Source organism: Malaclemys terrapin, chromosome 2 (genome assembly GCF_027887155.1).
Source record: "Malaclemys terrapin pileata isolate rMalTer1 chromosome 2, rMalTer1.hap1, whole genome shotgun sequence".
NCBI classification, from domain to species: domain Eukaryota; kingdom Metazoa; phylum Chordata; order Testudines; family Emydidae; genus Malaclemys; species Malaclemys terrapin.
The window spans coordinates 188,715,813-188,732,059 of NC_071506.1; the positions used below are offsets into that span (position 1 = coordinate 188,715,813).

At 42.8% G+C, this 16,247-nt stretch overlaps 1 protein-coding gene across 2 annotated transcripts in view; it reads right to left on the reverse strand.

Annotated features, from left to right (window-relative positions):
- Nucleotides 1-4,478: 4,478 nt before the first annotated feature.
- The window catches only part of RAMP3 (receptor activity modifying protein 3), a 95,412-nt gene continuing 83,643 nt past the window's right edge, over nucleotides 4,479-16,247 (reverse strand). For both annotated transcript variants that reach the window (XM_054019109.1, XM_054019110.1), the window contains one exon: nucleotides 4,479-5,703. In XM_054019109.1, the coding sequence (XP_053875084.1) occupies nucleotides 5,448-5,703 (256 nt within the window). In that variant the 3' untranslated portion in view covers nucleotides 4,479-5,447. The remainder of the gene's footprint in view (nucleotides 5,704-16,247) is intronic.

Consider the following 16,247-nt stretch of genomic DNA (forward strand, 5'->3'; position numbering starts at 1 on the left):
GTACCATGAAATATCAGGACAAACTGCATGGGACTCGGGACAAACGCCTAAATATCGGGACAGTCCCAATTTTATCGGGACATATGGTCACCCTAGCCCTGGGCGACACCACGATTTGATCCATCCAGCATGCTAAGTGGGGAGCCACCTAAGCTAGCCAATAGGAGATGCTTATGAGAGAGGTGTGTGCTAATACTTGTCCCCTCACTGAGTTAGGTGCCTCCCTTCAGATGTAAGAGCCTCTTTTTCAAAGTGATCCACAAACAGGAACCCATCTCCTGAAGTCAGCTGGTTTAGGTGCCTAAAGTGGTTCGTGCAGGAATGATTTTGGCGCCTGCCTTGTTCCACACAACATGGCTGGAGGAGCAGGGGGTATCCCCCCCTTAAATCCTTCCACACACAACAGTCAGAGGAGGTGTCCACCTTTATGATTTTTAGCCCAGTGGTTAGAACGTTCATCTAGGATGCAGGAGACCCAGGTTCAATCACCTCTTGTCTGCCAGAGAGGAGAGGGGATATGAACTCTGAGCTATAGGATATGCTGATGGGGGGGGGACTATTAAGTATTTATCCAAAGCAGAGCAGTCATTGAGCCAAAGAGGGAGAGAATAACTGATTCTGTAGCCTGGTGATTAGGGCACCCACACAGGAGGTGGGAGACCCTAGGTCCTGCCCCATGCTCTAATCTCTCTTATTTATCCACAGTGGAACAGCTTCAACAGGAGAGACCTTACCCACTTACTTGACTGTGATATATGTCAGTGGTTGGAGCTCTCAGGTGAAAGGTGTGGGAAATCCTTGCTCAAATCCTCTCCCTCCACTCCTGGCAGAGATGGGGGAATTGAACCTGGATCTCTCATATGCCAGATTAGTGGTTTAACCACTGGGCTGAAAGTTGTTAGGTGGGCAGCTGATTTCTGGCCAGATTTTGAGTGGGACCCCATCTGGCAGGCAACCTCTGAGTTAGGTGGCCAAATGCCTGTCTTGCCCCTTGTTCGTGAATCGTTCCGAGGCATAGGCGGGAGATACACCTCTGGACACCTAGAGTGAGGTGGCAGGGCACATGCCCAAGAGGAAGAACCTTAGGCACCTACAGTGTTTGGCAAGAGTTTTGTGAGTTGCAGTGAAGCCTCAAAATGGAACTTATGTGCCTATGTACCTTTGTGGATCCACCTCCTTGGAGGCCAAAGTGCAATCAGCATGACAGCCCTCTCCAAATTTAGGTGGCAAGATGTACCACATATAGGTAAAGCCGCAGTAGGAATCTGACCAGGCATAACTGCAAGCCTGGGCTTCTCTAGGTAAACAATTAGCCAATTCCCATGTCATTGCTTCTATTGCTCCCTTTGGCACTGTGTTCCTGAGAAGTAGTGAAATGGCATATTCTAGATACCAGAAGGAGGCTCTACCATACAAATTAACAGATGGGATGTGCAGAGACAGCCACATCCCTACTACCAACTGTCCATTTGGAATGAGTGTGCCTGTCCAAGATTGAGTGGGTATATATTGTATATAAAACTGTACTTGTTCTCTACAGGATCTGTGTATACAGTTAATCCACATGCAAAGTACAGGCTCATCCCCTTGAAGGATGAGCTGTGTGTGACATTCCCGTTGAAGTATTCTTGAGAAGGGAGGTGGGGATTAGCTAGTCTCCTGTGTGCATGGCCCACTGTGCTTCCAGCTTGGTTTTTCACATTGTAATTCATGGTGAGAAGATGGTATGGTCATTAAGCTTTGAAGTATAATCACTTATTAGATACACGGTAAAAGTTTTTTAAAGGCTTCAATATCCTTAAAAGCACAATGTCAGTGGAGGTGATATCTGTGTTCCCAGGCAGTAGCTATCTGTTTACTGAGATGGTACATTTATGGGCACTCCATGGAATAGTGTCATTAGTTACCATACAAATCAAGGAATTTCAGTTACAAACAACATCTAAGGTAATAATAGATTCCATTGCATGATCATTTTGCATCTTTAATGTTCCTGAAACTGTCTTCCAAAAATTGCTTTTAAATTAACCAGAAGCATCATGAGAATGAAGATGTCAAAAGGACTTTGTGAAAGCTCACAGTAGAGCATAATAAAACTGTATCCCTGCAAATATAAAAGGTTACTGCTAATTAATTACACTACTCTGTGTTGTACTCTGCTATTCTTGTTAAATAATTGATGCAATAGAAAAGATGCCACCTAATGGATTCAATTCTAAAAGCTCTCCCTGCATTCAGCTGCCATTGATTTTTTTTTTTAATTTATGTCAATCTGGCACCTATTGTACCCATGACCCTGATTGCTGCAGTATGTGAGCACCTGACAGTTTTTAATTATTTATCCTCACATTACCCCTGTGAGGTAGGGAAATGCTAGTATGGCCATTTTGCAGAGAACTAGGATACCTATCATCTATTAAAATCATGAGAGTTGGTACCAAGCTGCTTTTGAAAATCCCACTAATGGCTAGATTCACAAAAAGACTTAGGTGCCTAATTGCCACTTTTAGATGCCTAAATCCCAGAATTGGACCCCGCTGGGATTCACAAAACCCCCATTCAACAGCCACAGAACCCTGTAGGTGCCTAAGCTTGCTCAGCATCTACATTTTTGCAGTTCCCTATACATCTTTCTTTCTGCCTCCTTGTACCAGTGGTACTACTTGTCTTTTCAAAACTGCTTAGCAAGGATGCCAATCCTCCTCTGGTGTTAGCACTGTCTTCTGATTTTTCTTCACAGAGTGTTCCCCTGCATGAACTCTACTCCAATTCTAAATAGGATTTTTTCACTGTGAGTTTGTTTGGGTTTTTTTAGTCTGTCCATTTTCCTCTGAGATTCTGTTGTAATATAAAATTAATTTGCAACTATCAAATAGTCTTGGACCCAGAAAAGGTTTGCTTAGCACAGGACCCAGAAAGCTCTAAACAGAAGTGGAACAGAGATTTTTTTTATGACTTCCCCAAATCACTTGTAGAGTCAGGGTGAGAACTCAGGAGTCCTGACTATTTCCTTCACTAACCATGGACCACATTCTCCCTCCCCAGCACAACCTACGTGAAATCAAAAGATTCTCGTGTCTCCGTTGCTTCTTATTAACATAATGGAGTTGCTAGAGGCTGGACAGCCTGCTCTCTGCTTCTCTGAGTGCTAGAAGTGCTTCAGCAGACTCTTGGCAGTCTTGCCTTGGATGGACTGACTGCCAATAGCATTTCCCACTCGTTTCTTTAAATGATCTCACTACGTTGTCAACAATAGTGGAAGGCCCTAATCTGTTTGGAAGAGATCTTGAACAGGATTGTATCAGGTTTCACATCGAGGGAAAATTGATATTTCTGTGTCTGCAAAATTGTCTTTTTTGAGCATTATTAGCTGTGAAGCAAAAATCCGTCATTTTTTTTCCATACTCTTTTCCTACCTCTCTGATGGGATGATTCCAATTCTGTTTCATTTTAAATTATATAATCTAGGGTATAATTTTCAAAAATGCCTGAGGGACTTGGTCACTTTTTTGAAAGTTTTAGCCCTAGGCTATGGGGAAAATGTGAAACAAAACAAATGAAGATAATTGAATAGAATTTGGAAACCAGTTCATTTAAAGATAATTTTTGGTTTAAAAGCATAATAGTTATCCTCTGAGGAGGTGTAATCAAAACACAACATACTTTCACCATCATGTAGTTTCCAAAGCCAGTCTAGGTAATGCACAATGACAATAACATACCAGGCTCCTTAATAGCTGTTTCTTACCTTTATGTTAAATATAATAAATGTTTAACACATCACTTTTCTTCTTCAAACATTTTACAAATATTAACTTATTAGCATCAAAGAAGAGAATGAATCAGTATCTATTACAATATACATAGGAAATATCTGACATAACCAGTCATTCCTACCAACATAATCAATCCGATAGGAATACAAGCATATCTGTATTATGTTAAAATATTTGGAAAGAATGTGAAAACCAAGATATATAGGTACTGTAACTTTCCACGTATATGTGATTTTCATACAGGGAGCACTTCTGTGTTGAGACTCGGCAACACTTTGTTCACGTGGACCCGCATCCCATCTACTAGAACAAAATCTCAAAGAAGACTATCTAACTAATACATGTAGAAGACACCACTAGCTGTATTTTATTTAAGTGTGTGAGGTATGAGAATGTGTATTCATGAGCAAGAGATCTTGAGCACTTGTAAAAACAGAATATTTGGCTTGGAGGACACTTCATGTGACAGACAAGAAAAGTTTTCAATACGGACTAAAGTTATTTTATTCGGAGCATACTGTATCTAAATATTTCATTACAGAGGAATGTGACGAATATAAACTTGTTGAATGGAATCTGTTTCCATTTCTCTGCCCTCTGTCAATTCCAAGCATCATTCAAACTGCCTTGCTGTTAACAACATAAGCTTCCACATTCTGTAAGTGATGAAAAATGAAGTATTCAAACACTGAAAGGCACCTCAATTGACATAGCTTCTTATCTTTTTTTATTTACAGGACATCACTTGCACAAAAGATTCATGGTGAAGTGAGAATGAGGAGCACACAGTGAATACACTCATCAACATAAGAATAATAATTAAAAAAATAAAATGATAGGTCTGGCATATGACAGTTCCTTCACCAGCCCTTGGTAAATTCATGGTGACCCCATTTCCTCTCATTTTCCACCTCTAGGGAAAAGCCTGCATCCTTCCTGGAGTGGTGTTCTTAAGCCAGCAAGCTCTAAGAAGTCATCTTTAAGGACATTTTAAAAACTACTTAACCTAGCACAGTCTCTTCTCCACAAGGATAATCCACTGGCCATATGAATTCTTTCTTACCAAGACAATACTTCCAGTCCTTGGTAGGGTGTGGTTTTTATTCACCACCAAGAAAGTGTCCCTCAGCAACATCCATGTTAAGTTCCTTTGGTGACAAATTTCCATTCAAGTCACAAGGTTCACAAATGAAAACCTCAAGTGTCCGGCATAAAAATTTCAAAAGAGCCCCACTGTCAGTATTACAAATTAATCACCCATTGTGTATATGCACATACATACTGGAAAACGATGCTTATTGACAAGCTTTAACTTTGGGTAAGAAACTTTACCTCTGCTGAAGTTAGCAGGTTCACTTTCCATCATAAGTCTCCCATTATCCAGAACTGAATGTGAATTCCATTACACATTAGCTGTGATTATCGGTTTTGAGGGGAAAAAGGTGTCTTTGCATAAGCAACATTAAAAACCTGCAGTATAGAAGCATTGACTTTAGTTAGAGGCAGAATGCTTCTCTGAGTACAGGACAGTTTCCTCCCATAGTACCTGACATGTTAGAACACAGCAGATCTGATATTTCTGATTCTTCTTTTTGTTACCAAACAAAAAAAAAAACAAAAAACAAAAAAGAGAGAGAGAGGAATGGGATGAGAAAAGCCAGGAGGCATGACTTACACTAGAATGTCACTTCTCTTACTGCACCACACCACTAGAGATATCATGGTAACCATCAGAAATACTGGGATTAAGATCAGAGTTATGAGAATTTCATCCGGTGGATCTTCCCAGTGGACCTTTTCTGATGTACAGTTTGAAAAGAATTGTTTATGAATTCCAATGATGAAGCCCTGTGCGAGTCGGTTTGGCCAAAAGCATCTCGCGGCGATGGCTTCCCGTTCTGTGCAGAGGCTGAAGTTATCATAATACCTAGAGAGAGAAGAAAATCGAAGTAAGTCTGAATAAAAAATTATTTTGTTTCTCTTAAAAAAAATTAGTCTGATGTAATTTTGGGGGTTTCTTTAGATATTTCAGATAAATAAATAGATAAATAGATCTAAATAGATCTGTAAATAGATCTTCTCCCTGGTTTTCTCACCAAATGAAAAACCTTTTGGAATTCCCGGTGTTTTTGTTCTCTAAAACATGGTTTATCAAATAGTAATTTTATTTCAGTAACTATGGACAACATTTTGGCATTTGCAATAAAGTGTTTTTGACATTGCCTTTGTACAGGATCTTTGTCTGATAATCTGTTCAACCTCATGGTGTTTTTCATTTGATTTATACGGTTTTAGTAGAATTGACAATGGTTATCACATGTCTAATGTATATGATTGTACCTACAGTGTAGATACTTCTGCTGAAGGAAATAAATTGAATCTCTGGGTGTTCAGCACCGTGAAAAAGCAAGCAGTGTGCGACTTGCCAGAGGTGAATAAGTGAGTCAGATGCAGTGTAGTTGTAGCCATGTTGTTCCCAGGATATTAGAGAGACCACACGCACCTTGTCACAACGAGTCAGAGGGAGAGTTGAGAATACTCTATTCCTAACTCTGAGTCCTCCGGTCAGGCTTCTAGACAAGCTGAGTAAAATCCTGGCTCCACTGGAGTCAATGGCAAAGCTCCCAGTGATTTTAATGTGGCCTGTAGTTCACCCTCTCATTTTAACTCATGTAGAATTAGAATGCAGTTCCCTTGGCACAGGTATCAACAATACCCATAAAAATCAAATGTGGCAACTGCAACAAACTGTGAGTGAATTATAAATAATTCATGCATAGTCTGTTGTTGGGGAGGAGGCTGAGGCCAAGTGCAGTCCCAGCATGAGATCATGAACTGCTGAATAATAATTTCAGTCCTGCTGTGCATGGATGCAATAATCAGAGAAAGGGCAAATAAAAATTAAATAAAGCATTCTTTTTTATAATCTTAACCTTTCCCACATCAGAGTTAGACTCTAATGCCTATCTACACCCTTAAGAGAGATCTGCTACACCCAGTAGCACATAGCACTTAATCTCAGCACTGTAGAGCACACAAAACGATGCACATAATGTTGAAAAGTAACCAAAGTTTGTATTTATGAGTACAGGCTATGCTTAGAGCAAAGAAACGATAAACTAAATTGAATAATTTGATGGATTATTGTGATGGGATCATGAGCCAATGTGATTTGGAAAGAGGTAGAGTGGTCAGAGGTAAGAGGAAATTATGAAGTTGAATTGTGTCTGGACTGCATATAGAGAGGGGAAGGAAGGAATTATTGTCTGTTGTACTTCACAATGTTCCCTTCAATGTTGAGTGACTTAGTAAAACTATTTCAAAGGGAAGGAGAGACTACCTGATGCCTTCAGGGACAGCATGCTGCACTATTGTCAGTAAGCCCCTGCTTCCACCCAATATATGAGTACAGTAATTGCCTTTGAATGACACATTTCCTGCAATAGGAAAATAACGCCCCTGGGAACTGATGGTGACTCAATCCCAGGTTGTGCAGTAGTGGAGGTGAACCACTCAGCATTGGGGTCAAGGATTGCACTCCATTGTATAAGGATTGACATTGCCATGTTATTGCCATGTAGGGGCAGAACACTGCATGGATAAGGTCTATGGCTACCTTCTTTATGTCATGTGCATAGGAGAAAACAGCGGCTTCGTAAAAAGGCACAGGTCAAAGTCCCTACCCCATCCCCTTCCTACCAGAAGGGGATCGTGGTGTAATGAAGTTTGAGAACCGCTGAGTAGAGTATACAACCATTTTAAGAAGAAAACGGAAGCTTTTGTGATGGTCAAGAGCAGCAGGGGACTAACAGTAAAGAAGTTAAAAATAAAACACAAATAATATCCACTAATTATTTTAATAGTGACCTTCAAACATCCCAGTAGTTTCCATCCTTTATGTCCTGGACTACATTAGAATCTAAAGAGGACTAGCTGTATAAGGGAGAGACATTCCCAAAGGACTTGAAGAATAATACAACTCAGTTGTTTTCCCCTGTCTGACTACGCTTCAATGCACCTTCTGAACAATAGAATCCCTAATGGAAAATGGTAGAGAATTTAATAGGGATGAGACCAATAGGATTCTATAGAAATTCAATATCCTATAGAAATGAAATAGATACCCATGGATAGTAAGGATGCTTCTAGAGAAATTACTCAAAAATCCTGGAGATTATAATAATAATTTTGTATATTGCGTATATCTAAAAGCACTTAAAAGAGGGCAGGATCATTATCCCCATTTTACAGATGAGGAAGTTGAGGCACTGTGAGGTTAAGTGACTTGCCTGAGGTCACCTAGCAGGCCAGTAACAGAGCCAGGAATAGAAGCATGGTCTCAGATCCTTAAAAGTACTGCGGTGATGCTCCACTCAGTGCCCTACTGCCTAGTGGAAACATCAGCCCTGAGTTAGGCCCAGGCTGCTCAGACAAGTTAGCCACATAAGGAAGGCATCCTTTGAAGCCAGCAAGCTGAGCTGTGAGTCACCGCAGATAGCAGGGACTGAAATGGCAAGGAGAGGAATGGGGTGAAGAGAGGGGCTTGGGTGCCAAAGCATATGTCTACACAGCATTTTGGAGCTCTAAGAATTGCTGTGTAGACAGCAGGGCCGGTTCCAGCATTTCTGCCGTCCCAAGCAACAACAACAACAACAAAAAAAGCCACAATCACGATCGGCAGCGGCAGTTCAGTGGCAGGTCCTTCGCTCCTAGAGGGAGTAAGGGACCTGCCACCCCCGAATTGCCACAGGTGCCGCCCCTCTCCCTTGGCCGCCCGAAGCACCTGCTTGTTAAGCTGGTGCCTGGAGCCGGCCCTGGTAGACAGCATTTTGAAGTTGCAGCTCAGGCTCTGAAGATTAGGGATAGTGATGGGCTCTAGAGCCCAAGCTCCAGCCTGGGCTGCAACTTCAAAGTGCTGTCTACACAGCAGTTTTTAGAGCACTAGTGCGAGCCCCACTAACTCAAGCTTGTCAACCTGGGCTGGACGCAGTGTAGACATACCCTAAGGGGCCAGGCTAGTGTGCCTGGCCGATGAACCACAGATAGGTGCTTCCCTCTGCTTGGGATCTTCAATCACAAACCCTCTCATGGAGTTGGGTGCCTAAGCCAGCTTAGTTAGCCTATGGCCAAGCAGCCAAAACCATGTCTCTTTCTCTCTAACTCTGGCCCTATGTTTCCATGTGCTCCCATGTGTCTTCTGTGCAGGAGCTGTGCTCCACAAGCCCCACATATTGATGACCTGCATTCTTCCCTCCTGCTGTGAGGTCTGACAGGTATCAGGCTTAAGTAGTTGTAGAGCCTACCTATGGGATCGGTCCCATTAGCAGGACTATTGTTCCCCGCCTAGTTTGAAATTCCACTTTGGGATTTTCAGAGCTTTGGTTTGAGCAGAGGCTCTGAATTGCTTGTTACCAGCAGGGCAGTCTCAGCACTTAGGTGGCTTTACAAATGCCAGTAAGTTTAAACTTGGGCACCTTGGGGACTTAGGCACCTCTGGGATTAGGCAGCAGCTGAGCTGTGGTTTTGAAAATGTCAATGGCAACTTAACGGAGGATTTAGGTGCTTAATGAGGCAGAAAAGTGGCTAAATACCTGGAAGGATCTGGGCCCCAAGCTGTATCCATTGGGCTACGCACTGCCTCCTAATAGACAATAGGACTTAATAATAATTGAGGTGTCAGGTATGTGTATGTATAATGAATATAAATTATTCTATAAATCTAAGTACTATATTCTTACCATCAAATTCTGCAGGATGGCTTACAAGTTCTGTAGAAAAGTTATCATTCTTTTATAAGTTCCGTAGGACTTTTTCAGTACTGTTGGCTGATTTCAGCAAAAATTGACCCACTGCTTTTGTATTTGAAGTCTAATACAGTACAAAGAAATTGAATTAAACAGCTGCCAAGTTCTCCCAAATAGTAAGATAAAAATAATTAGGTTTGGTATAGTGTGTTCAAAGGACTGAATCCCTAAAAGCCAATCTACACCCACACGTTATCGTAAGTAGAATTCTGCAGAACATTTACTTAACACCTCATGCCTTAAAATACTAATGTTTTACCTACATTAGAACTGCTTTTGCAACATATAGTTGTGAGACTGAAGATAAGGAAAAATCTGAACTACTTGAGAACTGTGTCTGTGAGTAATGCTCCATTAACCAAAATACTTGTGTATGCTTTCACGAGAAACTGCATATTTTGTCACATTTGAAATTATTACCAATATATGCTAGCAAACAGCTTTTCACAGCAACAAAAATTGCCAAATTCCTCCTTGGAATAAATTGTAAGTTCTCAGACATTTGCCATATTCGTAAAACAATTATATTATTTTCAGAGCACAAATAGCTTTTCTTTTCCTTCACTTGAGACTTTCCAGAAAACAAAGAATAATTCAGATCACAACTGCAATGTGGTTTATTTTTTGAAAGACATGTGAAAACATGAATTTTCAGTGATTTTTTTGCCTGTGGTGAAATTTTAATGAATATTCATACATGCAGTCTCAGGCTGTTGTTCAACTTATCTTCAATGGTGCAGAAACGTGCATTTGTCCTGATAAGTGTTCTCTGGAACCTCCATGCAAAGGAATAGAAGATCAGGATGTGTCACGTACAGTACTATATGTCAAGCCACATCAGACAGATCCATAAATTCATTTGTTGGAACTACTGAACAAACTAGCAGAGAAATCCAATAATATTCTATCACACATGGAGCATGCATGCAGTTAGCTAACTCTGTGGAGTCTTCCCATACTTGTGACTATGGACTTACTGTTTGACTATACGCCTATGAACCTCAGACACTTTGCAATAAGCTTAAGAAAGTGCTTTGCCTTACCTGGGTAACGTATTTTAAGAAAACTTTCACCATAATGTCACAATCTACCTTTTATACAATCAGGGCGGCTCTATGGTTTTTGCCACCCCAAGCAGGGCAGTCAGACAGCTTTCGGCGGCACGCCTGCGGGCAGTGCACTGGCCACGCAGATTCAGTGGCATGCCTGCGGGAGGTCCGCCGGTGCCGCGCCTTCAGCATCCCTGCGGCCGAATTACTGCCGAAGCCGCGGGACTGGCGGACCTCCCGCAGGCATGCCGCCTAAGGCAGCTTGACAGCCGCCCTCACAACAACCAGCAGGCCGCCCCCGTGGCTTGCCGCCCCAGGCACACGCTTGCTGCGCTGGTGCCTGGAGCCGCCCCTGTATACAATTAGCTTCATCATTATGTTATGCCCTAAGCTCCTGAGAGTTCTTTAAATCAAGCTCTGAAATTGGATAGCAAGGTACATAAACCATGAGCTTATTGATCAAATTTCCACTCTGAGTATTCACACATTACAGACTAAACTCCCAAAGTCCTGTCCCAGCATTCTCAGGGTTTAGTCTAAGTCTTGCAATGGAGTTTCTAGAGACAGTCTCTTCTTTTGTTGTTCCAAAGTCTCTCATGTAGCACTCTTAAATTAACAGAGAAATAAAATCCCTTCGTTGTATTCCTCAGAGTGGACAAGCTTCCTCATTCAGCTAACCTTCAGTCTATATATAAGAGTACTAGTAGTATTGTAGAACCTTGGAGTCCCAGTCATGGGCCACACTAAGCTTTACATCCCGAGGGCAATAGGATAAGCTATAATCACCCCAACCAAAGCTACCTATACCTCTAAAAACAGCTGCTTGAAATTCTAGTTACAGCACTGACCTCTGTGGACCAATTTTCTTAATTAATCCAAACACTTCATGCCTCTCAACTAACAGTATATGTTAATCAAATACATGAGTCTCCACCCCAGAAGCACAGCTCCAATCTAGAAATGTCATCCTAATATAGTCACATAACTAAAAATGGGTTTCAAATCAGGTAATCAGGTGACACAGTACAAATTTATCCCTGTTGCAACTCTATTTGCTTCAGTGGAATTACGTCAGGAATGAATCTGGCCAATAGTGTGACTTTTCATTTAACATCATGGGAGAAAGGGATTCAAGCTAGAAACACAACCATAGAACAAATATCTAGCACAATGCTTTCAACTTGCCTTCAAGAAAAAGCTTGGGGTTGTCAGAAGAAAAGAGCTCAGATGTTTCAGGCCATTTACCCAATAACAGGAATTGCTAAACCAGTCTGAAAAAAATAACAGCTTCCCTTCAAAACAATATTCAGATAAAAGTCTTCATTTTTATTCTTTCATTTTTGCATGTCCCTGCCAGAACTAGAACCAGAAGTGCTGAAATAATAATAATTATAAATATCGTACCATGAGAAAGGCTGGTCTCATGTTATTTCCACTGTAGTGGAATCAGGAAGTACCAAAAAAACTCACAAGAAAGCTTCTTCTTGTGTGATTCCCAGCCAAATGTTGCAGAATTAAAGGGTGTGAATAGTTTAGATAAACTTTAAATTAAGGGTCCAACCTTTCAGCCGATTATCTCTTAAGGTTTCCCCATTACTACACAAGGAAAGTTTAATTTTCTGTTTAACAATTCCCCACAGCTACATTGGACAAAGCAGACACTGTAAAGATGTGGAATGCGTCTCTACTTCTTTCATATGAACATTTAACCAAGTGAACCTGTGGTTGCATCTCACCCTCCTTCACTTAAACACCGCCAAAGATAAAGTGCTTCCCTTTCGCCAAAAGGAGCAATCTCATACACAAATCCAGATCACCTGCTGCGGGAACTTGGGCAAGTCACTTCCCTGCCTGTGCCTCGGTTTCCCCATCTGTAAAACAAGGATAATAAAATCTGACCTCCTTTTAAAAGCACTTTCAGCTCTAACATTAAAAAGTGCTATATAAGAAGTGAGGTATTATTATTAGACTGTACTTCCCTAATTAAATCATATCTTCCATTTTGGATGGAATGACACAGAATTCAGCCAGAAGAAAATAAAATTCCACAAAGCATAGGGAAAGAAATTAACATGAAAGTGAAAAACAACCAGCTTTTGAGACAATGATAAAGTATAGTTGACTGTTACTACATTAAATTATGGATGACGTTATGACAGATTTACACACTCGGGGCTGAAAACCATAAATACACTTGGGCTCCTTTTGAGATATTTACACCTGACCAGGCTGCTAGAGAATGAAAAGTGCAATCCCTCCAGGCCAATGAGAGGTGCCGGAAGCGGCGGCCAGTACATCCCTCACGCCGCTTCCAGCAGCTCCCATTGGCCTGGAACAGCGATCCGCGTCCACTGGGAGCCGTGATCAGCCGAACCTGTGGACGCGGCAGGTAAAGAAACCGTCCCTGCCCGCCAAGGGCTTTCCCTGCACAAGCAGCGGAACAAGTTTGGAAACCACTGTTGTAGACCATTTAAAGCCCATCACAATGGCATGTCTTGTTTTGATAGCTCATGCTGTACACACTTATATTACAGCATTTGATCAGCCTCTGGGCACCTCTGACATCAATGGGATTCCTGAGGTCAATAAAGTCACACACACCCTTCAGTGTTTTCATGTGGCAGGGCCCTGATCCTGCCATGGAGATCAGAATCTGCCCCATAGAAGATTATTTGGCTTAAGAGCCATCGTTACAGAGCTGCTGCCTTTGCAGTTGAGGCAGAGAAGCAGTATGTATTGGAAGAGCTGCCACTACTCTATCCCCAGCAGAATTGCCAAGGCTGAGTTATTTTGGGTAAAAAATTGAATTCCGTGATGCCAGGATAATACCCTGCAATTAACGGTGTTTATCAAAAGAGTGTGCTAGTTTTAAGTGGTTTAAACTATTAGAGGCTATTAAAGGGTCTGAACAGTTTATTGAAAGAAAGGCTATTTTGATTTAAATGAGACAGCTCATAACTTCACCTTCTTTTATATAAATTCATTACATGTGCCTTTTTCTCCCCTGAAGAACTCTCCCTCTCTTTTTCCTATCACTTACCCTTATAGACCACTAGCCCCAGTCATTACCATCAGATATACGGCTATTCACTGATCTGTGTGAAATGAGTTGGTTGTCTCAGGTAAGTTCCTATAGTAGTAGACACATACAGGGGTGCTGGAACAATTTTTATAGTATGGGTGCTGAGAGCCATTCAACCACACTGTAAAACCTGTATCTAATGGAATTCGCTTCAAGCTAGGGGGTGCGGCAGCACCCCCAGCAGCCCTTGTTCCAATACCTATGGACACATGTCTACATCACAATTGTAACTAATTAGCACTCTGGTTGGTAGTTGTAGTAGAGAACTCCGGGGTGGAATGGAAGACTGATCTGTCCTTTCCACCCAAAATATGGTTCCTGTAGGTGAGGTGCACTGCTCAGGCAGCTTGGGAGTTTACAGTACAGGTATGTCTACATTACAGCCACGACAGTGCCGCAGTTGTGCCATTGAACTATAGACACTTCATGCATTGACAGAAGGTTTTTTTTTCCATTGCTGGAGCTTATCACCTCTCTGAGAGGCTAGGCCAATGGAAGAATTTTTCCGGCCTAGCTGCATCTACAATGGGGGCTACATCAACCTAACTACGGCACTGGGGCAAGAAATTTTTCATAGCTTGGTCAATTTAATTAAGTGTAGACCAGGCCTACCTCTGCATGTGCTATACTATAGATATATTCCTGGCCATCTGTCATTTTGGGGACAGATTATGTTGGGCCCTTTGTGGGTGTGTAAACCCTGTCTGCACCCTTGAACTCCCCTGAATACAGGTCTGTTCCTGGCTAGCACCCTGACAGGCACTAGCCTTCCAAAATAGGGCAGGGATGATCTGGCTGTACAGAGGAGTAAGCAAGCTGCACCAACCTAAGGAGTAACACAGTAGCAATATGGGCCAGGACTTCCAGTAACTTATGCCCAGGCCACCTCTCTGTGGCACTGCAGTTCCATACCACCCACCACCCAGTCCCATACTTTAATGGCACAGTGTAGCCCTTGGTGACATAATAACATTATTTCTTTCCAACAAAATGTACAAAGAAAAGAACATACAAAAATACATGTGATGGCCTGGAATGCTAAGCACAGCTAGTCAATCCCACACCCTTGCCTTCCAAATCAAGGGCTTGCTTTGCTTCTTGGAGCCGATTCATGGGGTTATAACATTGCAGTGCAACAGGTGCACTCCCCCTCTTTTCTTTAGGATGAGCCTGCCTGTGAAGAAGTGGGGATTTCCCCTTGTTATGTTGTATGTGAACCTATGTAAGTCTTACTGTTTGGCATGAATGCTGTGTGTGCCTCCGTTTCCCTGTGTATTGCATAGGGTTACCATATGTCCATATTTTCCCGGACATGTCTGGCTTTTTAGTCCTTAAATCACTATCCAGGAGGAATTTTTAAGTATCTAAAACCATCCGGGAAAATACGGATGTATGGTAACCCTAGTAACATGAGGGGTGTGCCTCCAGGCACTTCCCCCGTGCAGCAGCAGCCGGAGCTGCGGTGGGGCAGGAAGTTGCTTCAGGCCCCGTGGTGAAGAGTGATGGGAGCCAGGAAAGTTGGAGCCTGGGGAGGAGGCGGCTGTGCGCTCGGATGTTGCCCGCCGCCTCTGTGCCCCACAGATCGCCGGAGCCCGGCGTTGGCTACTGCCCTGGGAGCGGCAGCAGGAGGTGGCGCAGGACTAGGAGGGATGCTGCTGTGGACCGTGGCCACCAGGCAGAGTGGGGTTTCCCGGGAAACGTTCCTCACCATCGCCGGCTGGCTGGCTTGGCAGGAAACCTTCGCAGCGCTGACCCCTACGGCCGATAGCCTGAACCTGGGAGTTGTAAGTTGCAGCCACTCGGGGCCCCCTCCCCCTCATGTTACCCCCGTCATTTCAGGGTGCAGCTTGGGCATCCCTCCATCCCTGCCTCCATCCTCTCCCAAAGCCCGGCTCATTCTCAAATGCTGGAAGGGGAAAGAGGAGGAATTGTCTTGCCTTGGGGCTGGGTGGTCCAGTGAGGGTTAAAAAAGCCCCTTAGGGAATAGGCTGCTTGTTTCTCTGGGACAACCATAGAGCTTAGACTCGCTTCTGTTTCCCGGGAGGAAGGAGCCTGGTGCTGGGGCGGGACTCTGGTTAGCGTGGGGCTGGAGGAGCAGCGTTTCTTTGCCCGCCCTGGAAGGGCTCACCATGGCTGTTGGAGGTTGGGGATCATGATCCAAACAAGCTCCTTTGCTGCCTCTCTCCTCAGAAGCTGCAAAGGAAGCTGGATTTCCACCCCACCCCCAAGCCTTAAATCTGGAAGCTGAAATCAATCACCTGTTTCCAGTTTCTGCGCCCCGCAGATTTATTAGTCCATTAATATTAGTAGCCTGCACGGAATTTTGAAAGCAACGTATTACTAAGATTGATATTGGACTCTCCAGTTCTTTAAAGAGAGGCTGTTCTGGTTTGGGATTAAAATATGTAAATAAACTCCAACCACCAAATAGTACGAAACCTCCCGAGTAGGCTGAATCTCTGTAGAGACCGCTTATGCTTCTCAGTGGGTCCTACCACAAATCAGATCCAAACAGAGGATTTGGTTGAAATGATCT